Below are 26490 nucleotides of genomic sequence, written 5' to 3'. Positions count from 1 at the left end.
TTATGTACTGGGAGGTATATTTAGGGGTCAGTGGGTTATGTACTGGGAGGTATATTTGGGGGTCAGTGGGTTATGTGCTGGGAGGTATATTTGGGGGTCAGTGGGTTATGTACTGGGAGGTATATTTAGGGGTCAGTGGGTTATGTACTGGGAGGTGTATTTCGGGGTCAGTGGGTTATGTACTGGGAGGTGTATTTAGGGGTCAGTGGGTTATGTACTGGGAGGTGTATTTCGGGGTCAGCGGGTTATGTACTGGGAGGTGTATTTCGGGGTCAGCGGGTTATGTACTGGGAGGTATATTTCGGGGTCAGTGGGTTATGTACTGGGAGGTGTATTTCGGGGTCAGTGGGTTATGTACTGGGAGGTGTATTTAGGGGTCAGTGGGTTATGTACTGGGAGGTGTATTTAGGGGTCAGTGGGTTATGTACTGGGAGGTGTATTTAGGGGTCAGTGGGTTATGTACTGGGAGGTATATTTAGGGGTCAGTGGGTTATGTACTGGGAGGTGTATTTCGGGGTCAGTGGGTTATGTACTGGGAGGTATATTTCAGGGTCAGTGGGTTATGTACTGGGAGGTATATTTCGGGGTCAGTGGGTTATGTACTGGGAGGTATATTTCAGGGTCAGTGGGTTATGTACTGGGAGGTGTATTTAGTGGTCAGTGGGTTATGTACTGGGAGGTGTATTTAGGGGTCAGTGGGTTATGTACTGGGAGGTGTATTTAGGGGTCAGTGGGTTATGTACTGGGAGGTATATTTCGGGGTCAGTGGGTTATGTACTGGGAGGTGTATTTCGGGGTCAGTGGGTTATGTACTGGGAGGTGTATTTAGGGGTCAGTGGGTTATGTACTGGGAGGTGTATTTCGGGGTTCAGTGGGTTATGTACTGGGAGGTATATTTAGGGGTCAGTGGGTTATGTACTGGGAGGTGTATTTTGGGGTCAGTGGGTTATGTACTGGAAGGTATATTTAGGGGTCAGTGGGTTATGTACTGGGAGGTGTATTTCGGGGTCAGTGGGTTATGTACTGGGAGGTATATTTAGGGGTCAGTGGGTTATGTACTGGGAGGTATATTTAGGGGTCAGTGGGTTATGTACTGGGAGGTGTATTTAGGGGTCAGTGGGTTATGTACTGGGAGGTATATTTAGGGGTCAGTGGGTTATGTACTGGGAGGTATATTTAGGGGTCAGCGGGTTATGTACTGGGAGGTATATTTAGGGGTCAGTGGGTTATGTACTGGGAGGTATATTTAGGGGTCAGTGGGTTATGTACTGGGAGGTGTATTTTGGGGTCAGTGGGTTATGTACTGGAAGGTATATTTAGGGGTCAGTGGGTTATGTACTGGGAGGTGTATTTCGGGGTCAGTGGGTTATGTACTGGGAGGTATATTTAGGGGTCAGTGGGTTATGTACTGGGAGGTATATTTAGGGGTCAGTGGGTTATGTACTGGGAGGTGTATTTAGGGGTCAGTGGGTTATGTACTGGGAGGTATATTTAGGGGTCAGTGGGTTATGTACTGGGAGGTATATTCAGGGGTCAGTGGGTTATGTACTGGGAGGTATATTTAGGGGTCAGTGGGTTATGTACTGGGAGGTATATTTAGGGGTCAGTGGGTTATGTACTGGGAGGTATATTTAGGGGTCAGTGGGTTATGTACTGGGAGGTGTATTTAGGGGTCAGTGGGTTATGTACTGGGAGGTGTATTTAGGGGTCAGTGGGTTATGTACTGGGAGGTGTATTTAGGGGTCAGTGGGTTATGTACTGGGAGGTATATTTAGGGGTCAGTGGGTTATGTACTGGGAGGTGTATTTAGGGGTCAGTGGGTTATGTACTGGGAGGTATATTTCGGGGTCAGTGGGTTATGTACTGGGAGGTATATTTCGGGGTCAGTGGGTTATGTACTGGGAGGTGTATTTAGGGGTCAGTGGGTTATGTACTGGGAGGTATATTTAGGGGTCAGTGGGTTATGTACTGGGAGGTGTATTTAGGGGTCAGTGGGTTATGTACTGGGAGGTGTATTTCGGGGTCAGTGGGTTATGTACTGGGAGGTATATTTAGGGGTCAGTGGGTTATGTACTGGGAGGGGTATTTAGGGGTCAGTGGGTTATGTACTGGGAGGTGTATTTAGGGGTCAGTGGGTTATGTACTGGGAGGGGTATTTAGGGGTCAGTGGGTTATGTACTGGGAGGTGTATTTAGGGGTCAGTGGGTTATGTACTGGGAGGTGTATTTAGGGGTCAGTGGGTTATGTACTGGGAGGTGTATTTAGGGGTCAGTGGGTTATGTACTGGGAGGGGTATTTAGGGGTCAGTGGGTTATGTACTGGGAGGTATATTTAGGGGTCAGTGGGTTATGTACTGGGAGGTGTATTTAGGGGTCAGTGGGTTATGTACTGGGAGGTGTATTTCGGGGTCAGTGGGTTTTGTACTGGGAGGTGTATTTCGGGGTCAGTGGGTTTTGTACTGGGAGGTGTATTTAGGGGTCAGTGGGTTTTGTACTGGGAGGTGTATTTAGGGGTCAGTGGGTTATGTACTGGGAGGTGTATTTCGGGGTCAGTGAGTTATGTACTGGGAGGTGTATTTAGGGGTCAGTGGGTTATGTACTGGGAGGTGTATTTCGGGGTCAGTGGGTTATGTACTGGGAGGTGTATTTCGGGGCCGCTCCCTGGCTTCCAGACGTTGATTGGTTCGATGGCTGTAGCTCTGATTCTAATTGGATGACATGATTTTTTTTTTCCGTTGCCAATTGGCTGTTCGCCTGTTGCCTTGTTTTTGCTTCTGGGGATCTGATTGGCGGACGGGGATGGTTACACTGCGGCCAGTGTGCGCATGCTCAGTCGAGGAAAACAAACCGGGAACAAGGGGGACGGAGAGAGACGGACCCGGGGGCAGTGGGACGGAGACTGGGTCACCAGGTACCGACCGAGCAGCCGCTCCTGCCCGCCCTGTCCCCGAGTGTCGGGTCTGGTTCGAGCCCGGGGCCATTCATCCAGCCGCGGGTCTCGGCAACGGCAGCAACCCAACCAAGCCCGCCGGCTCTGAGCACCGCTCCCTTGGGGGTTGAGGTCTGGTGGAAACCCAGGGAGAAACTGAGCCCAGACTTGCTCCACTTCCCCGGGGGGGGGGGGGGTGAGGATCTTCTGAGGGGTGACTGAAGCTCTTGGACGGCAGGTCCAGGGAAACCCCAGTCTCCTCCCACTGGATGATTTTGCGAGACTTCATCATGGACATAAAACAGTCATATAATAATGTGGAATTCTGTCTGCCCTGCTCTCTGTTTTTCTCTCCCTCTCTTTCTGTTTTATTTTTCTATCAAATGTAACCTATGCTTTTTTTCTAAACCCCCCTCCCCTATAAAAGATAGATTCCTGATTAACAACGAAATCAAAGGTTATAGTAGGTAGACGGGAAAGTAGGGTTGAGGTCACAATCAGATCAGCCATGATCTTATCAAATGGCTGAGCAGGCTCGAGGGGCCGAATGGTCTATTCCTGCTCTTAATTCGTATGTTGGTATAAAAGCATCTTAATTATCTTTTACTTCACCTCATTTTTCTATCCTTCTGGTTTCTTATTGTCCACATTTTGGAGGCAGGATTGAAGTTTTTAAGAACTATTTTTATTGTCTGAATACCCAGTTTAAAGACCTGTCTTCCAGACAATCTGTGTGCTAGAATCAGAGGATTGACGTGGTTGCCGTGACAGATGCTACCTATCAGAACAGCTGAGAGCAAACTTGGTCTCTGAACTTAACCAAACAAGTGTCTGTGGTCCTGGGCAGTATTGAGGGAGTGCTGCATTTTCGCAGATTAATGACCTGGACTTGGGTATAAAAGGCATGTTTTCAAAGTTTGCAGATGACATGAAACTCATAAATGTAAACAGTGAGGAGGATAGTAACGGACAGATTTAAGGTGATTGGCAAAAGAACCAGTGGCGACTTGGGGAAAACATTTCTTACACAGCGAGTTGTGATGATCTGGAATGCGCTGCCTGAAATGGCGGTGGAAGCAGATTCAATAATAACTTTCAAAAGGGAACTGGATAAATACTTGAAGGGGAAAAATTTGCAGGGCTACGGGGGAAAGAGCTGGGGAGTGGGACTAATTGGATAGCTCTTACAAAGAGCCAGCATAGGCTTGATGGTCTGCATGACCACCTTGTGTGTTGTATGATGCTATGATTCATTGTATGTGAAGTGGGTCTCAGGTGATGTGGTAAATTGCAAGTTCTTTCAAAGTACAGTGAGTTTGTTTCTTCCTTTCTGCAGGTGACCCCCTCTCTACTCTTACCACAAGCAGCCTCTGTAGGAAGCTGGTACCGAGGATGCCTTGCCAGGCTGTTCCGTGCTGCTGATGGGAGTGGTGAAGTTTACATTCAGAGTGGTTACGCTGACCCACGCATACTGAGACAAACCAGGACTCGTACTGCCGCAGTATGTCAGAAGGGGATCTAACAATGGATGACAAGTCCAAAATGCCCCGGACTACGGTACTGGAATTCGGGGGTCCTCTAGGTAAAGAACAAATCTGTGATGTAAATCAGACCAAAAAAAGCCAAATGGGATTATTATTGGGAAACTTGGGAGAAAGAGACATAGGAACAGGAGTAGGCCATTCAATTGACCCCCAGCTTGAACAGCGTTTTTGGGGGAGAGAGTTCCAGATTTCCACTCCCCTTTGTGTGAGGAAGTGCTTCCTGACATCACCCCTGAATGGCCTAGCTCTAATTTTAAGGTTATGCCCCCTTGTTCTGGACTCCCCCCACCAGAGGAAATAGGGTAGATAGTTTCTCTCTATCAATTCCTCATCTTAAACAACTCAATTAGATCACCCCATGAACTTCTATATTCATGGGAATGCAAGCCTAGTCTCTGCAACCTGTCCTCACAATTTAACCCTTTAGTCCCGGTGTCATTCTGGTAAATCTGCACTGCGCCCCCATCCAAGGCCAATATATCCTTCTGAGATTGTGCAGAACAAAAGAATACTGAAAAGAGTAGGGAATAAGATGAAGTAGATCAAGAAGTTGTGGTTAGTTAACGCCAAGCTTGGGTTTCCTAGGAGGTGAGGAGGAGTCCCACAGTTTTCAGGAACTGGAAAGAATGAGTTAGAGTACAAGATGGAGCAAATGGATTCCCAATTTTGACCCAGGATGCAGGGAGGAGGAAGATAGGTACAAGGAGTAGGCCATTCAGCCCCTCAAGCCTGAGCTGCCATTCAGTGAGACCATGGCTGATCTGTATCCTAACTCCATTTACCTACCTTGGCTCCATATCCCTTAACCCCCTTACCTACCACCCTTTGTGTGACGAGGTGTTTCCTAACTTCACTCCTGAATGGCCTGGCTCTAATTTTAAGGTTATGTGCCCTTGTCCTCCACTCCCCCCACCAGCGGAAAAAGTTTCTCTCTATCTACCCTATCAATTCCTTTCAAAATCCTAAAAACCTCAATCAAATCACCCCTCAACCTTCTTTATTCCAGGGAATACACACTTAGTTTATGTAATTGCTCCTCATAATTTAACCCTTGGAGCCCTGGTAACATTCTGGTGAATCTGCGCTGCACTCCTTCCAAGGTGCGGTGCCTAGAACTGTACACAGTACTCCAGATGTGGTTTAACCAGGGCTTTGTGTAGTTGTGGCTAAACTTCTTCCCCTTTTATGTTCTAGCCCTCTAGTTATAAATGTAAGGAATCTTACAACACCAGGTTATAGTCCAACAATTTTATTTTAAAATCACAAGCTTTCGGAGATTATCCCCTTCGTCAGGTGAATAATCTCCGAAAGCTTGTGATTTTAAAAGAAAATTGTTGGACTATAACCTGGTGTTTTAAGATTCCTTACATTTGTCTACCCCAGTCCATCACCGGCATCTCCACATCTCGTTATAAAGGCTAAGGAAGCATATGTAGAGCAGTAGATTGGGATCTTGACTGGCCTGCTGTTTAGAAGTAAGTTCTACAAAGACGTCCCTAGTTGCATCTTTTACAGTTAGTGATTGTATAGTGATGGGTGCCGAAGAGGGAAGGGGAGATACACTAGGGTCATTGCCGAGGCAGGTGGAGGGGTGAGACTTGTCTGTGGTCCCATCTGGGTCAGCTGAGTAAAACTGCCTCCTGCTTTTTCCTCTCTCTGGACAGGTGCACTGTTCCTCCCAGTGCTGCTGCCCTGCACCGTCCTCTACCTGCTGCTCGCGTGTCGCACGAAGGAGGCAAGTGTCTTGAGCAGCCCCTCTCCCCTGCCAGCTCCGAGCGAGCTCTGGGATCTCGACGCATTCCTCCTTGTTCTTGGCTGGTTTAGCCTGCAGGCTGTCCTGTACATGCTTCCCCTCGGTAAGGTAGGTCAACGGCAGGGGTTCACGAGAAAGCTTTTAGCTTTCGTTTAAAGTTCAGATTACACTGGTGAATGTGGTACAGAGTATGACAGACCAAGAAGGGCCCTGGTACAATCCTCCATTTAAGCAGAGTGCAAACTGATTTCAGCTGGGACAGTGATAGGAGTTCTATAATTGGCCTCAGTGTCAGCGGGGTGGGGAAAATCAGTCAGGGTTCCTGCTCCTGATTACTACCCTGCGCACGTGTGGGTGTCGGCTGTGATGCCACGTGGTTGAATAGCTGACACCTGCTGTCTGGCAACTTGGATGACAGTTGGGAAGGAAACTGGGGCCCTTAGAAACCTTCCCCAGCAAAAGTCAGTATCTTCAGGAGAGGAGGGGGGGGAAATCAGACAGTGTGCCCCTACGCGGGCGGTGCACGCCCCTACGCGGGCGGTGCGCGCCCTGCGCACGCCCTTCCCGAAGGACTAGGATAGTAGACACCAAAATCTGCCTGCTTTTGGTTCCCTTCCATTTGGCGACCCCCTCACCTGTCGTTCAACACTTGGTCTCATTGGGGATATGTTCTTTTACTTGAGTTTCCTATTTTGTCTCTGCAGGTTACACAAGGCATGCCACTTCAGGACGGCACCAGACTGTCCTACCGCATTAATGGTATGTTTCAGATTTTACACCTGGCTGAGCTATGCGTGCTCTGGACATTATGTAATATCTCTTGCTCCAGTCTGTCACGTTACCAGATAGCATGCTTCGTTGTGCATCTGCAACAAACTCGAGATAGAAAGCCAGTCACAGACCTGTAGCCTGAAATTTACAAGCAATTTAATAACCTCTTGATTGACTTGAGCAATTTATAAGAAACAATATTTAGCCTGATTTCCACAGACAGTAACTGAGTAGCAGCATTAAAGGGACGGACCAGGTTAGCAGCTAAAGATCACAACCGAGATCTAGATCCTGGGCTACCTATGAGCAGTGCCACCAGAGGTCATATTAATATTTTTAAAAAACCTTTCAGGAACTTGGAAGGAGCCTTGGGTCCAACACCATCTTGTTTTGCTGGGTCAGCTTATCTCTATCCCTTCTGCCTTTCTCTTGATCTGATTAATGTCCCTATCAATGACCGTCCTGGTACCTGCGTCTCTCTTCTGAAGGCACTGAGACTTGCTGAGTTCCTCGGGGACTGGCTGCCCTTCACTTGTGAGCCTGGGCGGTGGGTTTCAGCATGATGTCCCACTAGCGCCGAAACGATTGTGTCCCATGGAGTATTTGATCTACCGATCCTTGTAGCCTCCAAGGGTGCAGTTATCTTGATACCATAACCAATGGATAGCATTCCTGTGAGTTTGGTGCCACTCTGGGGATTTACTTCCTGTTGCAATCGTGCCCCTTTCTGCCGCTTGCTCCACTTTTTATAGGGTGTGCAGCATCACTTTTTAAAATCCGGAACCTGGGTGAAAGGCCAAGTCACCGTCAAAGTTGAACAGGCTAAGAGAAAGGGTGAGATAAATTAAAAGCTGTGGTTAGACGACGCCAAGACTCAATTTTTGGAAAAACTGAAGGAGATGGAAACATTGGAGAGGAGTGAGGAGGCCAACAGTTTAGAGGCGAGGAGTTCCGCAGCTTTGAGTTTCTGGGAAAGAATGAGTCGGAGTAGGAGACGGAGCGATGAGTCTTAATACGAAGACTGGATGTAGGGAGGAGGACAGTGTAATATGGCATATTAGGAGCTTGGGGGGAGAAGCGAGGGAAGTTTTTTGAAGCAGTGACCACGGTGGTATTGAAAATGTAAAGAAGGACAGGAAAGGTTGTGATGGAGTGAGAAGTTGGATGCTGGAGATGAGCGAAGGCCCATCTATCAGATTATTGTGAGCTGCGCAGGTGTGCGCTGTAATCATCTCTCGTGTTACCCCGGGCCATCTTTGCCTTCCAGGACTACACGCGTTTGCGATCACCTCCCTTCTGGTCGGGGTCGGAATTTTCGGTGGGCTGCGGTTGAGTTCCGTCCACGACCGGTGCGTGCAGCTGGCGGTCTCGGCTATGATTGTCTCGTTCTCGCTGAGCGCCTTCCTGTACGCTCGCTCGCTGTGCGTGCCTGAGTCGGCGTTGGCACCCGGCGGAAACTCAGGTTGGTGAACTCGCGGCTCCTGCGGGCAGATTTCTCGCCGTCTGTACGTTTTTTTTAAGTTTACTGCGTTCGTGGCAAATGTGTTTCGGCACGGTTCGTTTAGTGGTAGAGGACTGGCAATGCCCTTTTGTGCGAGATATTCTTTGCACTGATCTTTCCTGATTTCCAATCTGGCTCTGGATGAGGAAGGCTGTTCAGTCCATCTTAGTACAGTTGTTCAGAGAGACCCTAAACTCTTTCTCACCCCCTGCCCCACCATTGCAGCGTCCAATCGCTTGTTAAATGATTTCAGGGTTTTTGCCTCCTCCGGGTGTCCTTTCCATGTCAGTCCTAAATTTGCCTTTTCCTACTTTGGATCCTTGTCCTACACTTGCAATTTAATTCACAGTAATATTCTGCATTAACCTTCTCCGTACTGTTCACTATCCCTTCTACCTCCTTTCCAGGTTGAAAAGCTCGTATTTCTCCAGTCTTCCCTCGTAACCTAGACCCCCTGACACTGGGGATCACAATATAGTAGAAACTGAGGGGAAATTACTTTTAGAACAGGCTTGGCTCGGTGATGCAAAGCCTTAGCGTTCTGCTTGACCCAGAAATGCACTGCCGCCCACCCCTAATCTTTTCTCCCCCACCTCTGCTCTTAGCTGCTGCTGAGATCCTGGTCAGGCCTGAGGCTTGGTTTCTGCCACACTGTCTTTGCTCACCTCCCCACAGGCTCCTGTGTATCCGGAATGCCCCACAGCCGATAACAGGAGTCCCACGCTCCCGTCCTTGCCAAGTGCTGATGGCTTCTGGTCCTACACAGATCCATTACAAGATCCTAGGGTTTGACTTGCTCCATGGTCTCTGCGATCTCCAGCTGTACGTTAGTGTGCGCGCTCCTCCTCCGACACCGGGTTACTGCTCGATTTTCCCCAGATCGGTCGTCGCTTCGTTAACCCTGTTTACTTTTTCTCTCTCCTGTTTGGTGTCCACCTTTTCTGTAAAGTGCTCAGGACCTGCTCTCCACGCGGTGAATGTGCTAGAAATGTAACTTGCACCCAGCGTGTGAGCAGAAAGGTTTTGCCAGCAGCCCTGATTGCCTTGGTGGGTAAACGAGCTGCCAGGTGCGGGCATGCAGCCGCGCGGGCTCGATCCCTGGTCTATGCCGGGTTCGCTGATCTCTGCCGCGCTGGCAGTACGGAGTCTCACCGAGAGCCTCCTGTAATGGCATGGGTTCCTACTCCTGATGGCTATCCAGTGCCCTGCTGGAAAGTGCGGATGGTGGGTGAGGACGGGGGTCAGGCTTAGCTCTGATGCCCCCTCTCATGGTTGAATAGGCGGCCTGCACTGCAATCTAGGGTGACGCGTGAAGATCGGGCACTTGGGTGCGATGGTGCTGGCGGGCTGCCAACACCAGTGGAACTGTACCCAGAAAAATAAACACCTTTTTAAAAAAAATCTTTCCCGTCTCAGGCAACCCACTTTACGATTTCTTTATTGGCCATGAGCTGAACCCTCGGATTGGGAGCTTTGACCTCAAGTATTTCTGTGAGTTGAGACCGGGTCTGATCGGCTGGGTAAGTGAGAATGTACAATGGGAGAGCGCGAGTCTTTGTGGGTAGGATGGATGTGACCAGCCCCAAATTATTTGTATGATTTTATTCCCCCCCCTCACCCCTTCTTTGCAGGGTCCTTAATGAAGAGTAATTAAATAAAATGGCTCAAGGGGTGATCTGATCGAAGTTTATAAGATATTAAGGGGAACGGATAGGGTGGATAGAGAGAAACTATTTCCGCTGGTTGGGGATTTTAGGAGTAGGGGGCACAGTCTAAAAATTAGAGCCAGGCCTTTCAGGAGTGAGATTAGAAAACATTTCTACACACAAAGGGTGGTAGAAGTTTGGAACTCTCTTCCGCAAATGGCAATTGATATTAGCTGAATTGCTAAATTTAAATCTGAGGTAGATAGCTTTTTGGCAACTAAAGGTATTAAGGGATATGGGCCAAAGGCAGGTATATGGAGTTAGATCACAGATCAGCCATGATCTTATCAAATAGTGGAGCAGGCACGAGGGGCTGAAGGGCCTACTCCTGTTCCTATGTTCTTTATAAACTTCTACCAACTCACTGTGAGCTACGGTGGTGTAGTGGTTACGTTACTGGACTAATAATCCAGAGAATCCCACCTTGGCAGTTTGAGAATTTGAATTCGGTTTTTAAAAATCTCAAAATAAAAAGCTGGTACAGTCCCCACCACTCCCACCGTCCTGGTTTCCATTACCTTCGGCATCAGTTACAAAGCACTGTTTAAACTGTATTAAGGGGCTGGTTATTTTGGGCAGTTCCAGTAGCTGTTTGCAGCTGTCATTAAAGTCCTTTCTTCTTTGTCCTCTTTTACCCTCTTACTCTCTCTTTCTCCCTCGCTTGCTCTGATTTATGCAGCTCGATTAGGACTACTGTATATTTGGTTCCAGATTGTTGCTGCCGTTAGATGACAGTAATAAATATACTGGGCGGTAAATTCAACAGCGACACAAAGACTGAGCCGGGCAGTGAAGTTGCTTTTCTGAGAATTTCTTTACCAGATTGAAACAAAAACTACAGCTGGAATTAAAAGGCCTTCTGAAGCATATTTGGAATTGAAATGATTAGTCAAACGATTCTAGGTGTCAGTGCAGCTCTTTCAGAGAGGCTATGGGTGACTCTTATAATTGTTGATAATCACGTCCCACAGCAAAGAACCCTTACAGCAGCTCCGCCATTCCAAACTTTTAACATTGTACATACCGGGGGAAGATCAACTTGAAGAAGAAAATGCAGTAAATAGTAACTTTTGTTTCCCTATAATTTGTAATGAAAAAGCCATTCAATTCAAATACAAACATGTTGTTCGATTTGATCAGATATGAATCTGGCAGCTTCTGGAATTCAACAGACAGTTAATTCAAATAACTGCTTGATCCCATTTACTGTTTTCAGGGGTATTTATTAACCTGCCTTTTTCAAATCAGTGAGTTTTATCTGGAGTCTGTTTGCAGCTTATGAAGAGAGTTACTTGAGGTGGATAACTGCCATTCTGCGAAGCAACTTGGGACATTTTGCTACATTAAAGGCTCTATATAAATGCAACTTGTTGATGGAAAGAGAATCACTGCGTAAGAAATATTAATAATCATAGTTTTAGCACTAGAATGCCGACTATTTCTCTTCTATTATACGAGTAGCTAGCAAAGCTGTAAATACAGTCCCCACTGCAAATAGTGGGCGTGATCGTGCTCACAAGATTTGCCCGCTACAGCGTTGAACAATTTAGATGAACTTAGCTATGTTCAACATTTTTCATTGCCCAAGCTATTGAATGTAACAAGATTGCACTGTGTCATATTTCAAGGCAAGCTTCAGTGCTTCAATAAATCCCTTTCCCCTTAAGTATACAAAGTAATTGCAGTTACTACAGTCCTTGCAAACCTTAACCCAACTCTTTTAGAGGTAATTAAGCATAATAGGTAATTGCACCTTAACGAGATGTGAACTACTTACTGAACACCTGTTTCTCCTTGAAATGACTGACGGGCTAAACATGCTTTTAGTGCCAACTTTGTAATTGACAATAATAGCAATGGGAAAATGGTTAGCGCTATTTAGGAACAGGAATAGGCCATTCAGTCCCTCGAGCCTGTTCTGCCATTCAGTTAGATCATGGCTGATCTGTACCTCAACTCCATCTATCCACCTTGGTTCCATAATCCTTAACATGCTTACCTAACAAAAATCTATCCAGCTCAGTCTTGAAATTTTAATTGATCCATAGTCTTTTTGGGGAGAGTTTTCCAGATTTCCACTCCCCTTTGTGTGAAGAAGTGCTTCCTGACATCACCCCTGAATGGCCTAGCTCTAATTTTAAGGTTATGCCCGATTGTAAACGTGGGCGGTTTAAGTGGTGGGGACTGTATATTGTTTCTGCTATTGTTCACTTTTTATTTACTATTTAGTAAACCTGTTTAGTATTTAAAACCTTTAATAAGATTGACTGTAGTGTCGCTCCGCTGCTTTTAAAGAACAGAAGGATCCCGTGGGGAGGCATGGGATGGAACCAGTATTAATCTAAAGAAGGGTTCTCTCTTTGTTATCCTATGATATTTTACCTCAATATCGGGGAAGTGAAAGCTCTCTTCAGAACATAGGGAATGAGTCGCCTGAAACACGGAGACCTGGAAATATCAGGAGTAAAAATGGGCAAAAGAATCCAAAAATGCAATATCTGCTTCCTGTTTAGAATGGAGGCTAAAGTTCTTGCTTTTTACACAGCAAATTGTTGTGATCTGGAATGCGCTGCCTGAAAGGGTGGTGGAAACAGATTCAATGGTGACTTCCAAAAAGGAATTGGATAAATACTTGAAAAGCAAAAATTGCAGGGCTATGGGGAAAAAGCGGGGGTCTGGGACTAATTGGATAGCTCTTTCAAAGAGCCAGAGCCGGCACCGGCACGATGGGCCAAATGGCCTCCTTTTGTGCTGTACGATTCTATTCTTCGTCCTGGACTGACTTGCCTCTGCGTTAAAGATATTTAGAAGGGAACTGTAGTGTTTTGAGGGGAAACGGAAGTGAAACTTGCACCAGTAATTCAATGCAATTAACATTAAACTTGCTGACCTTTTGCCCTTTCTCTCCAGCTGGTTATCAACCTGGCGATGCTGATGAAGGAATCGGAATTGCGAGGCAGCCCGTCCCTTGCGATGATTCTAGTAAACTCCTTCCAGCTCCTGTATGTCCTTGATGCTCTCTGGCATGAGGTGAGAAGAATGTGCCATTCTAGATGGCATCTTCTACTCTGCATTGCAATTCGTGACTGGTCAGATCTTTGTTGGGTAGCATAGGTTTGGCTTTATTCTACCGAACGCACTTTACTTCTCTGTACTTTTATTTCTCTCAAAAAAAAAGTTGAATCATTTTTATTTACCTGCTTTTCTATCCTGTCTGGTTGCCATGTAGCCTCCTTATTTTTGAAGTGAGACCCAAGCTGGAAAAATTAGCTTCAGTTTTTTTTGTCATGACATGTTTCAAGGACTAGTTTTTCGGTCAATTGGGTGTCAAAAGTAAAAAGATTAACATTGTCCTATCAACAACAACGTCCCAAGGTGTTTCACGAGTCCAAAAATTGACACCGAGCCACGGAAGGAGAAATTAGGACAGGTGACCAAATACTGGATCAAAGAGGTAGGTTTTAAGCAGCATCTTGAAGGAGGAGGGAGAGGAGGAGAGGTTTAACGAGGGAATTCGAGAGCTTAGGACCTAGGCGGCTGAAGGCACGGCTGCCAATGGTGGGGCGAAGGAAGTGGAGGATGCGCAAGAGGCCAGAATTGGAGGAGCGCAGGCTTCTCGGGGTCGTAGGGCTGGAGTAGGTTAGAGATTAGGAGTGGGGGGGGGCACTATGGACTTCACAGATGGGGTCGTTTTAACCTAACCTGGGAAACGAGCAGGTTCGGGTGGGCTGCCTGCTTTACACCCCGCCTGAACCTGCATGGTGGGTTAGGTTAAAATTATCCCTGTGGTCTTTGGGGGTGTTTAAAGTGGCAAACCAGGAAATGCTACTGTTGAATGAGGCAGACACTAAGTCAAATTCAAGAATAGATTGGACAGGGGATAAAGAGATATGGGAACGGGGCGGGTAAATGTGATTTGGAATACTTGCTCGTGTGGAGGGTAAACGTTGACATGGACTGGTTCAGCCGAGTGGCCTGTTTCTGTGTTGTATGTATTTGAGATTAAAATCATTTCTAGCGCTGAAACTCTGGCCAGTAATCCCCAACGTTGGGAACTGATGTTTGGAAATCGAAACATACGAATGGAGTTGGATTTTGTTCCAGCCCCAGGTTTATTGTTTCACTTCCCACGCAATTGATGGGGTGACGAGAAACAACCGGGGACACAAATTTTGGATAAATAAATCCTCCTAAAACGAAAATAAGGAAAGGGAGAAGCAAACTTTTTGTAGTGGAAATCTGGAAAACTCTCCCTCAAAAAGCTGTTGAGGCTGGGAGTCAATTGAAAATTTCAAAACTGAGATTGGTAGATTTTTGTTAGGCAAGGATATGGAACCAAAGTGGGTAAATAGAGTTAAGGTACAGATCAGCCATGATCTGATAGAATGGCAGAGCAGCCTAGAGGGGCTGAATGGCCTCTTCCTGTTCCTATGTTCCTAAAAGATTTTGTCCCAAGACTAAAATGAAAATTTGACTCAAAATATGGGACGGAAAGACTAGATCAAGCCTTAAACTCAAGGTCAAGAGACAAAACTAAAACCAAAATAATTTGTAGGGTTGAAGCGATACTGACCTGGACCTCCCGGGTGTGAAGGGAGTGAGTATCTTGTTTAATTTTCCCAATGACATCTTTTGGTTTCTCGGTGTTTCCCTGCAGGAAGCGGTGCTGACCACGATGGACATTGTGAACGACGGCTTCGGCTTCATGTTGGCGTTTGGAGACCTGACGTGGGTTCCTTTCATGTACAGTCTGCAGGCGCACTTTTTGGTCAGCCACCCCCAGGAGCTTGCTGTAACGACAGCGGTAGTCATCGTCCTCCTCAATGGTAAGTGCGGGTGCTGGTTATTGTCTCCACCCTTCCCCTTCCTTACCCTAATTTCCTTCTCTCAACTCCTGCAGGCGGTGACTTGTGCTGGGCTACAGTGCCAAGAGCACGAGAGTACCATACCATGTTGACAAGCTACTTGACTGTGGGCCATGACAGCCGAGCCCAAATAACATTTTGGGATACAGTATATGAGTAATTTGAGACATGACACGTGGTAAGTGTGATGTGCTTGGGGGGGGGGGAAAAGGTGACTTTGGGCCTATGATTCTCAAAATTCTCCACCACTAGGGTTTCCCTCACCTCATGTCTATGTCTGTGGTAGACTGACTTTATTTGGTATAATTAGTCAACAACTCCAATATCATTGTATCGTGCGACTACCAGGATGGTAGAGGGCGAACTAGATGGACCTGGGTCTTTACTCGTCCAACAATTCCGATGTTCCCATCGTGTCCTCACCCAATGTCTAACACAGATGCACCTTCTGGCAGGGATCACTGGATAGCTTACAAGAGCAGGGGGAGGCCAATTTTAGTCCACCAGGATTTCAGTAACTCAGCACAGCTGGGGGTGTTTGAACCTACAACCTTCCTGGTCTGTATGGGGTAATGTAACTTTAACTCTCCCACCCCATCCTCCATCCAGCAGCCTTGCTTTCGTCATGGCCTGTAACCGGTTTAAGGCACACAAATTTCCACTAATTCATTCTGATATGAGAGTTTTTTTCCCTCAAGTCTATGCTTAAGAAGGTAAAGGATGTCACTGGTGGGGAATGGAACATGTTCCCCATTTGGACACTCGGCCTCAGCATCAAGCAATCCCAGTTAGATACAACATTGTCCAAGCTTCTTGCCTTTGTGGGCCACACAGATGCGTACCACGGAGCCTCAAGGGGGCCATGTATAACATTTAAATTAATGTTCCCAATAATTTGTAGATACTAAGGGAGTGCTGCACTGTCAGAGATGCTGTCTTTTGGATGAGGCTTTAAACCGAGGCCCCATATTCCGTCTTAGGTAAAAGGTTCTATTCGAAGAAAAGTTTTCTCCCAGTGTCCTGGCCAACATTGAGATCAATAGATTTTTGTTAGCCAAGGTTATCAAGAGATACGGAGCAAAGGCGGGAAAATGGAGTTGAGATGCAGATCAGCCATGATCTAATTGAATGGCTTACTCCTGTTCCAATGTTTCTAACATTTATCCCTCAACCAACACCGAAGAAAGATTATGTGGTCATTTATTTCATTTACTGTTTGGGGGACCTTGCTGTGCACAAATTGGCTGGCGTGTTTCCTACATTACAACAGTGATTACACTTCAAAAAGGTAATTGGCTGCAAAGTGCTTTGGGATGTGAAAGGTGCTATATAAATGAAAGTTCTTTCTTTTTTCTCATCTTGGTGTTCTGGTATAAAATTTATTCATCCGAGAGGCACCAGGTCTAAGACCAGCCCTTTCCAAACTTCCAGGCCTGGGAAGTTTAACTAGGACAAAGCAATAAGAAATAGAAGGGCAAATAGGACTGTAGTTTGGACACCCCGGAGGCTTAACACAGGTAGGGGAAGAGTAAAGCTCCCTCTACTCTGCCCTAGTAAAGTGCCTTGACCACAACATGAGAGCACCCCTAATGCACTACTGCATCACCTCCATCTCCCACACCAGCCACCTTGTGGCCTCTTGTGCTGAATTATGGGTCAGTTGTGTATTGCAGAGTCGCGCGCAGTTGAAGCTGGGTCAAAACCCATTTCACGTGGGACTCCTATTGATCAGCAGATAGAGGGGGCTTTCACCTCATCATTCTGCACTGAATTCAAACTTCGGTCTTCAGGATAAATGGACAGTGCATCTGCCAGCTTTGCCCCTCCCTACCCGCAATAAGTAGGGATCATACAATGAGTGGCCGTAGGGAGGTGCAGGTGCGCTGATCCCAATGGTGGTTTAGCTCTCCTCTAATGGTTCTGTAAGGGTCCTGTTCCTGATCAGTCTCCAGTGCCCCCTGACGGAAAATACATATGTGGGGACAGGATTGGGCTTGGCTGTGAACAACAAAAAATTTATATAGCGCCATTAATGTAGTAAAAATGTCCCAAGGCACTTCACAGGAAGCCAAAAATTGACACCGAGCCGAAGAAGGAGATATTAGGATAGGATGGGTGACTCAAAGCTTGGCCAAAGAGGTAGCTTTTAAGGAGCGTCTTAAAGAAGGATAGGGAGGCAGAAAGGTTTATGGAGGGAATTCCAGAGCTTAGGGTCTCCGGTTGAACAGTCTGCCAGCACTGGTTGTCTAGGCTACTTGGGTGAGGTACCTCGATGCCCGTGAAGTTGTGCCCTAGGAAGAATCGAGCCATCAGAAGCGGAGGGAAGAAAATCAATGTCCTTGGAGCGATTTTTCTATTGTTCTGTTTCTTGTTTTCTCTGGGGGTCTGTAATACTGTTTGTTTCATTTTTGTTGCAGCTCTCGGGTATTTTATATTCCGCAGCGCAAACTCGCAGAAAAACACTTTCCGCAGGAACCCCAGCGATCCTAAAGTGGCGGGTACGTAACATGCAGTTTAACTGTGTACCCCAAAGACCTTCTGCATTTGGCCAACAGGGCATGAAGAGGGAGGGGAGTGGAGGTTGTGCACCAGTTAAACTAAACCGATAGCTTCACTGGGTTCAACTCGAATCTACAGCCTTTCATCAGACAAAAGATGAATTAGGATGGGAGGAGGCTCGTGTGGAGCATAAACACCGGCACAGACCAGTTGGGCCGAATGGCCTGTTTTTGTGCTGCAAATTCTATGTAAAGAATCGTCCTAGCTTTTGAAATACTGAGGCAAAAAAGTTGGCAGGCTACTTGAAATAGGCTCCCCAACCCTTTCGCAACATCAAGTAATAGTATTGTAGACTCTGAGTATAAACTGTGGATTAACTTCTTTGGAAAAAGTGCTGGATAAGTAACAAGTTGAGAACGGTCAAGGCCACCAATTTGTGGTTTTCATGGAAAAATGGACAGAACTGCAGAATATGGTCCCCAAAACACTGGTGCAACTCCTGTAATTCCATGTAATAAATGCAGAATTTGACTTTGTTAAATCTCTTCCCCTCCCCCCCCCCCCCCCCCCCCCCACCGGTTATAGGGATAGGGGCAGACTGAGCAGATTAAATACATTACAGGATATGATGGGTTGTGTGTTGTTGGGTGGAGTTTGACTCCAAGATTGGGTAGATTATACATGGGCATTGGATGGAGATTTAATTGGTAGGTTACAGTAGGGTATAGGGTGGAGTATACATGGGTTGGTAGAGTCCGTGATAGGGTGGATTGTACATGGGCTGTGGGAGGAGATTAAATGGGTGGGTGGAGTCCGTGATAGGGTGGAGTGTACATGGGCTGTGGGAGGAGATTAAATGGGTGGGGAGAGTCCGTGATAGGGGAGAGTGTACATGGGCTGTGGGAGGAGATTAAATGGGTGGGGAGAGTCCGTGATAGGGTGGAGTGTACATGGGCTGTGGGAGGAGATTAAATGGATAGGGTCTAAGGGAGAATATGTACTTGGGCTGCGGGAGGGGATTAAATGGTTGGGTAGAGTCTGAGAGGATGTGTACTTGGACTGTGAGAGGAACTGACTTGATGACCCACATAGCCTGTCTCATTCAGTGTATATGATAGTCTAACCTTGGTGGGGTGGGTGGGGGAGGTGAGGTGAACAGCTCAACGGTGATGGGCGGATGTCAGTTGATGAACTTCAATTTATTATAATTTTTCCCACCACGATATGTTTCAGGGCTGGAGACGATTGCCACAGCAACCGGGAGGCAGCTGTTGGTTTCAGGCTGGTGGGGCCTGGTGCGACATCCAAACTATCTAGGAGATCTGATCATGGCTCTGGCATGGTCCCTGCCCTGTGGTGAGTCCTGGGCGAAGGGGTGTGTTGGAAGGATAAGTTTGAGTTCTCGATCGATAGGATTGATCTGCCAAACTTTGGACCCATCCAGGAAGTTGAGAGGAAATCAGCGGGGCGGGGGGTACATATGAACAGACGTTGAGAAAGGACCAACAGGCCCATCCAGTTGATGGTGCAATCTGCCACGCCATCCTCTCCACCCCCTGGATGTTCACACACTGAGCAAGAGGGTAGGGACTTTGCAAAGTGGCAGAGGCAGCCTCCACTCATATATAGCTGGTTACAGAGTGGAAGTGGCAGTAACCTTGGATGATGCCTTTGCCCTTTTCTATGGGCAGTTGTGTTTGCCAGCAGAGAGGTACACAGAGAAATGTTTTTGAGTTTTCTCGCTGGCTTAGGACGGATGTGTGAGGAAGCAGCGTAGGGAGGAGATGACCGGAGTGGGTTACTCCTCCCACCCTCTCATTGTCCACTTGCTCCAAATTCCCTCCTGTTGTCCCCCTCTCTCCTCAACTCATTATATATGATTGTACCTCCTGGATAAATGCACCAGCTGGCGTGGTAAGGAGCCATACAGACCATGGAGATCCGATCCTCGGCCTGCGTTGTGGCTAAACGCGGCTAGGATAGCAGTTGAGGCGCCGTAATTGGCCTTAATGCTCCCGGGCTAAGGAGGGTGAAAATCAGCCAATGTTCCTTCTAATCGATATTGGGATCCTTTGGGTTTCGGGATGATTCAGGAGACGCCATTACTCGGGAAGCCAGCATTCCCGATGCCCCATCCCTGACCTGTGCTTTTCCTTTCTCCCCCCACCTCAGGTTTGGCACACATCCTCCCATATTTCTACGTCACTTATTTCACTGTCTTGCTGATCCACCGCGAGGCGAGAGACGAGCACCAGTGTCGGAGGAAGTACGGCTCGGCGTGGAATGAGTACTGCAAGCGCGTCCCATACCGCATCTTCCCGTATATGTACTGACAAGAGCGTGTGCGCCGCCATTTTGACTTCTGTTTTTTCTGTGCCCCCCCCGGGATACGGCAGATCCTTCAGCATCTCGCCCAAGTGGTCATTCTTGATGTTCGAGCCTAAGCAGTGTGCTGGTGGACACTCGATCATTGGCATGGCGAGTCCAACCCTGTCCCCGCCTGGTGTCCATAAGCATACTTTTCAACAGGAATCATTGGATAGTGATGAAGAACAGGAACCCGCCCCCCCCCCCCCCCCACCGCCATGGAAAACCTTCCCTCCTCCAATCTCAACTTGATGACGCTGAGGGCAGCTGCACAGCCGGTTTTTGCTGCCCTGAGCGAGGTTAACTAACTTGGTGCAGATGGGGAATTGAACTCGCTGACCTTGTGGTTTGTATGGCTCAGTAACATACCTGGTGACAAAGCCACAGTGGGTGCTCACTGGATCAGTTTAAAACCCCATACTCGAGCAAGACGGCAAGTGAGTATGGCTTTGGTATCGACGGTGACAAGTTGGCTATATTCAAAGTTACAGGTGATTTCAAACCACGTGGAAGTCAGAATTTGGATCATAGTTTCCACGATGTAGATGCAGAGCCCGAAGTTAGGCCTCAGAGCAATTTGGACGAAATAAGACTCCTCATTGGAAACCAGTGACCTGGCAGCAGATAAGCAAACTGATGTAAGCCAAAGGGGCCTTCTTTATCTGAACCCTACATATGACCTCTGATACACCACAGCTGCCAAGAGTGTATGCTGTTTAGACTGTGTGCTCCCTGATGGTTTTGGTGGGTCAAACTCCTCAATATCATGACTCTATTGACCAGAATCGTGATCTAAATCAGGAGCTTCCAAGCCTTTTCTCTTCGTAGGTGCGTAGCGCGAGGCCTCATGGGCTAAGTTTAAATGCATGTCCCCATTAATTCCCATTTATCTCCAGTGGCTGATACTAACAGATCCTGGTGTTCTGATTTATCCACCAACGAGGCAACAATGCTAAGGCCAAACCTCCAAGGCCCAGGAAATTCATACAAGACAAGCCAACGAGTAAATGGGGCCGAGTTGCTGGTGCTTCGTGAGGCAGATAGCCAGGATTTGGAGGGTGCCTGGGGTCCGTGGGCTGTAGTTTGAACATCCCATGATATAAATAGCAATTTTTCGAGATTGTGTTTGCTCCCCTAGGTGCTGCACAATCTATTTTTTAATGTGGGACTTTGTCCAAAACCCATTAGTACATCCTTTTTTCTCTGAGTGGTAAGTACTTTTGCCTTTTGAGTATTGTGCTAATTGTATAAATACCCAAGCGCTGGGTTCCTGTGAATCAGATCGATGCCAAACTTGATTTTTCCTTTCCAACTCCAGGGGAGGAGGGGGGTGCCGGGGGTGATAGTTTTATTTGTTTTGTTGTGATGAGTTTTAGCTTTGCTTGTAAGGGGTGTTCATTCCTCCTCCTCCTACCCAGAAGGTGCTTGCTGGAGTACAGTTCCATGGGTTCTGGTAGTCTTTCAAAAGGGACATGTATGCAGTGGAAAAGGTGCTAAGAAGAGCAACAAGACTGATCCCACCTGTAAAGGGAATGAGCTACAAGAAACAATTGGAGAACCTTATGTTTTACAGCTTAGAGAGATGATGGTTAAGACGACAGTGGGGATGGGGGGGGAATCTGATCGTATTTAAAGCATTAAATTGTATACATAGAAGTTACAGCACAGAAACAGGCCATTCGGCCCAACTCGCCCATGTTGGCATTTATGGTCCACGTGGGCAAATGAGCCTAATCACATTTAGGACTGTTCCCATATCTCTTCATCCCCTATCCAATCTAATCTTGAATGTTGACATAGTATCTTCCTCAACCAGTGACGTTGCAAGTGAATTCCACAACCTCCCTTAGAGGTGAACCCAATATCAGTTCAGGGCTAGTCCAGGCCACTTGGACAAGAATTTGTTAGTAGATTTAAAACTGATCTTGGAGTGATAAATATTTGGAATAATCTGCTAAGTAAGGGAATGGAGTCCAAGACATTAGGGGTGAGGATAAGATCAGGCTTGGCTGTAATGGGCCATGGGGTCAAATTCAAATAGCCCACTGATACTGTTGAGGCTTCCGTGTGAAGAATGGGCATCTGGGCAAGGTATTGGGGGGAGAGGGCTGCCTGTGGAACTGTACCCCAGTAAGCAGTCAGCGTTTTGAGAGGAGAAATAATTGACAGTGCAGGAAGAAAAACCCTGCATGTATTAACAGACAGCCTGCTCAGTTAGGGGTGCCCTTGTTGATATGGTAAACCCATTTTTTTTCCCCTGATGCTGGCTGACCTGTTGTGCATTTCTAGCCTTTTCTGTTTTTGAGCTTTTGGGAAAGGTTCTCATTAGTTTGAATGCATATCAACATTTTTTTGTTATTAATTATATGAAATTGTAAAGTCTCTGATTACTGTAAATATTCACTGTGCTCTGTGCTTTATTTAATTTCATTTGAAACCAGCCAAAGCTTCTTCCCTGAATGTGTTGACTTCTTGCTGGGGTGCAGTTCTATGGGTGCCAGTGGGGTTTGGTCCCATGGGTGTCGGTTACCCTCTGGACTACGGATCTACAGGTGCCAGTCACCCTCTGGTTTACAATGCCATGGGTGCCAGTTACCCTCGGTGGTGTGGTTCCATGGGTGCCAGTCACCCTCTGGTTTACAATGCCACGGGTGCCAGTTACCCTCGGTGGTGTGGTTCCATGGGTGCCAGTCACCCTCTAGACCCTCAGGTGCCAGTCAGTGTGTGGTACCTTGCTGAAGTGGCTATTCAGTGTTGACCATGAAGGCAGCCTAATTTTCTATGGGGTTACTACACTTGAGGATGCTACCAGTGAGCCAAGCTAACACTTGGAGAGTAAATGAGAATCCACGATAGGGTAAATTTTACACGATCTCAACGGACAAAATGGCCTGATCGTCGAATCCAGCCTGTTCCATTCTGAAATGAGGGAGAGGGGTAATTTGGAGTTTGATCTGCTTAAGGGACAAGGAGAGACTAGACTTTACAGAATCTTTCCTCAAGAAATGAAATCATAGCGTAGAGTCCATGATAGAGTAAACCTTCAGCCTCAGGTCTGTGATGCGAGCATTCCTCTCTGCTGCTCCAATAGACTTGTCTGAAGATACACAGAGACCTGAGGGATGTTTATTTGTTACACTATATGGCGCAACTTTAAGAGTTGCCATTTGGTCCCCTCTTCCCAAAGGAGGGTACTATGTTGACAAATTGCTGGTTGTACCGCATCTGCCTCATAACACGACCAGTCTTTTTCCTCTTATCCTGCTTTGCAACCTGTGATGAGGTAAGAGGCTATCACTGATTCAACTGTCCAATGTGGAATATATTCCAGGCTGATCCTGTCCACACACGACTGTCCATCAGGATTACTGGATTAAAACCAGAGATCACTAAGGCCTAACTGATTTTCAATTCCCCCACCATAAATTCTGGATTTTTGTTTTACGAACCAGTGGATCAGTAAAACTCTTATTTTGTCTTTTGAGTTTAATAAAACAAAGATAATGAATTCTCCATTTTTTTTTTTCTGTGCTGAAAATCAGGTTGTAAGATCCATGCGTATCTCATTCGTGTTGTGCACTGCATTTGGCATCATGTCAATGTGTCCTGACACCACAAATTCAATGCAAGGGCATCCCTGCACTTTTGATGCAAAAAGAAAGACCCCCTGGTGAATTCAGATGATTTTATTAGGTGTCGTTTTTGGCCCAAGCTGCTCTGTGCCTGATTGATTTTATGGAGGGAGCTGGAAGAAAGTGCACATCAGCTAATTTTGTGATGGTCCCTGACTGCTGTGATCAAAAGAAAAAATGTATATCACTGGCCACGTTATGTGTCTGGGCACAGAGGGGAGGGTTAGAAGGTGCCAAAGAGGCAGCAGAAAAGTCATGAGGTGCGGATGCTGGCGCAAAACTGGCGCTAACCAGAGTGGTGAGAGTGTGGAAATTGCTACCACATTGAGTGGCTGAGGCGACTAGCATAGATGCATTTAAGGGGAAGTTAGATGAGTACATGAGGGTGAAAGGAATAGAAGGATATGCTGATAGGGCTAGATGAAGTAGGGTGGGAGAAGGCTCGTGTGGAGCATAAACATCGGCATAGACCAGTTGGGCCGAATGGTCTGTTTCTGTGCTGCAAATTCTGTGTGGCAATGAGCACAGAGACTGCAAGAGGCACCGAAGTTTCAAGACTGGTTTGGCCGCATATAAAGCGGGGTGAACGTGAGTGAATTTATTCATGCCGTGTGTGTGTGTTGGCCCAGTCCAGCCCAGCTGACCTGCTTGGTGACTTTGTGAAGACATTTTGCTCAGCAGCAAAGACTGCTCCCAGTACCACTGTGACAATGAGACTCTTGAATTTGAAAATCAATGAGCTGGTTGGTAATAAATGTTGAGAGTTGTTCAATTTTTCAATAACACACCTGATATTCTGTCATTTATTTTGTTTGCATTTTATGACTTTACTGCAGAGAAACCTGCACTAGGGTTAGCAGATCTGGATTTTGCCACGAGCACAACTAGTCTAACTACAGCATTTAAACCGTACAATCCTTCATGCCCAGCTCGTCTTCTGCATATCACTGTTTCTCATGCAACAGATATTCCAGAAATGGCTACCACGAGACAGCTGGTGCTGTCATGCGAACAGAATGAGAAGCATATTTTTATGATGCTTGTGATAACACGCGTGTGGAATGCAGTCTACCGACTCCAGTTGTACCAACTAGGTGGATCAATGTGCATTAAACTGCAGTGACTGAAAGGCACGGTGTGTTTCGATGAGCCTTTTAGATAAACCAGAGTTTGACAGCAAGAGAAAAGCCTGTTTTTTGAAAATGCTAGAGGCTCTCAGCAATTCAAAATCTCAGTTAAACTCAGACAGAGCAAAACTGTACAAACTCCAGAACGAACACTGCTTTTCCTGTCGATGTTTGCATTATCTGTGCAGGAGAGACTGATGAGGTAATCCCAGTCTTCAGAAGTGGAATAACATTGGGGATCGTAATCAAGTAACATAAGTTAGTACAAAAAGTAATCAAAAAGGCTAATGGAATATTGGCCTTTATCTCAAGAGGGTTGGAATACGAAGAGGAGTAGGTATACCTCAATCTAACAGAGCTTTGGTCAGACCCCATCTGGAGTACTGCGTGTGGTTTTGGGCACCAAACTTGAGAGGGTACAGTGCAGATTCACCAGAATGATATCAGAGCTTAAAGGGTTAAATCATGAGGCCAGGTTTGCATAAACTTGGCTTGTATTCCCTTAAGTTTAGATGGTTGAGGGGTGATCTAATTGAGATCTTTAAAATGATAAAGGAATTTGAGGGGTGATCTAATCAATAGGGTAGATACAGAGAAACTATTTCCTCTGGTGAGGGAATCTGAAACAAGGGGGCACAATCTTAAAATTAGAACTAGGCCGTTCCACGGTGAAATCCAGTTGCACTTTTTCACACAAAAGGTAGTGGAAATATGGAACTCACTTCCCCCAAAAGGCTGTGGATACTGGGTCAATTGAAATGTTCAAAACTTGAGACTGATAAATTTTTGTTAGGTAAGGATATCAAGGGATATGGAGCAAAGGCGGGTAAATGGAGTTGAGGTACAGATCAGCACGATCTAACTGGCAGAACAGGCTCAAGGGGCTGAATGGCCTATTCCTGTTCCTACGTAATATATTTTTAAAATTCATTCTCAGGATATGGGTGTTGTTGGCTTAGCCGGCATTTATTGCCCACCCCTAGTTGCCCTTGAGAAGGTGGTGGTGAGTCGCCGCCTTGAACTGCTGCAGTCCATGTGGTGAAGGTGCTCCCACAGTGCTGTTTTGTAGGGATGATGAAGGAACGGCGATATATGTCCAAGTCAGGATGGTGCGAGACTTGGAGGGGAACTTGGAGGTGATGGTGTTCCCATGCACTTGCTGCCCTTGTCCTTCTAGTTGATGGAGGTCGTGGGTTTGGGAGGTGCTGTGGAAGAAATCTTGGCCAGTTGCTGCAGTGGATCCTGTGAATAGTACACACTGCAGCCAAGGTGGTAGGGGGAGTGTGGATGTTTGAGGTGGTGATTGGGCTACTGATCAAGCGGGTTGCTTTGTCCTGGATGGTGTTGAGCTTCTTGACTTGTTGCAGCTGCACCCACCCAGGCAATTGGAAAGTATTCCATCACACCCCTGACTTGCACCTTGTAGGTGGGTGGAGAAGTTTTGGGGAGTCAGGAGGTGAGCCACTCGCTGCAGAATAACCAGGCTCTGACTTGCTCTAGTAGCCACAGTATTTATGCGGTTGGTTCAGTTGAGTTTCTGGTTAATGGTGACCCTAGAATGTTAATGGTGGGGGAAATTCTCTGCTGAAATGCCATTTAATATCAAGGGGAGGTGGTTAGACTCTCTTTGTTGGAGATGGTCATTGCCTGGTACTTATGTGGCAAGTAACATTCGCGCCACACGTCAGCCCAAGCCTGGATGTTGTCAAGGTCTTGCTGCATGCGGGCCTGGACTGCTTCATTACCTGAGGAATTGCAAAGTGTTTGGGACAGTGTAGAGGGAGCTTTACTCTGTAT

At 46.7% G+C, this 26490-nt stretch overlaps 1 protein-coding gene across 2 annotated transcripts; it reads left to right on the top strand.

Moving 5' to 3' along the window:
• The first annotated feature begins 2826 nt into the window (after window positions 1-2826).
• Window positions 2827-24351, top strand: tm7sf2 (transmembrane 7 superfamily member 2). Of its 2 annotated transcripts, XM_067975711.1 has the most exons (11): window positions 2827-2910; window positions 4265-4510; window positions 6137-6333; window positions 6930-6984; window positions 8264-8458; window positions 9914-10017; window positions 13114-13233; window positions 14861-15029; window positions 17486-17566; window positions 18801-18923; window positions 19740-24351. In XM_067975711.1, exons 2-11 carry the CDS (start codon window positions 4432-4434, stop codon window positions 19898-19900), a joined length of 1284 nt encoding a protein of 427 aa, XP_067831812.1. In that variant the 5' UTR covers window positions 2827-2910; window positions 4265-4431; the 3' UTR covers window positions 19901-24351. The 2 variants fall into 2 exon arrangements, with proteins under 2 accessions (XP_067831812.1, XP_067831813.1); XM_067975712.1 differs by lacking the exons at window positions 18801-18923; window positions 19740-24351 and adding an exon at window positions 15104-15246 and having other exon boundaries at window positions 17486-17565.
• The last annotated feature ends 2139 nt before the right edge of the window (window positions 24352-26490 follow it).

This window comes from Heptranchias perlo, chromosome 43, assembly GCF_035084215.1.
Source record: "Heptranchias perlo isolate sHepPer1 chromosome 43, sHepPer1.hap1, whole genome shotgun sequence".
Classification (NCBI taxonomy): domain Eukaryota; kingdom Metazoa; phylum Chordata; class Chondrichthyes; order Hexanchiformes; family Hexanchidae; genus Heptranchias; species Heptranchias perlo.
The sequence above is the reverse complement of the archived record's forward strand: the minus strand, read 5'-3'. Positions and strand labels throughout refer to the sequence as shown.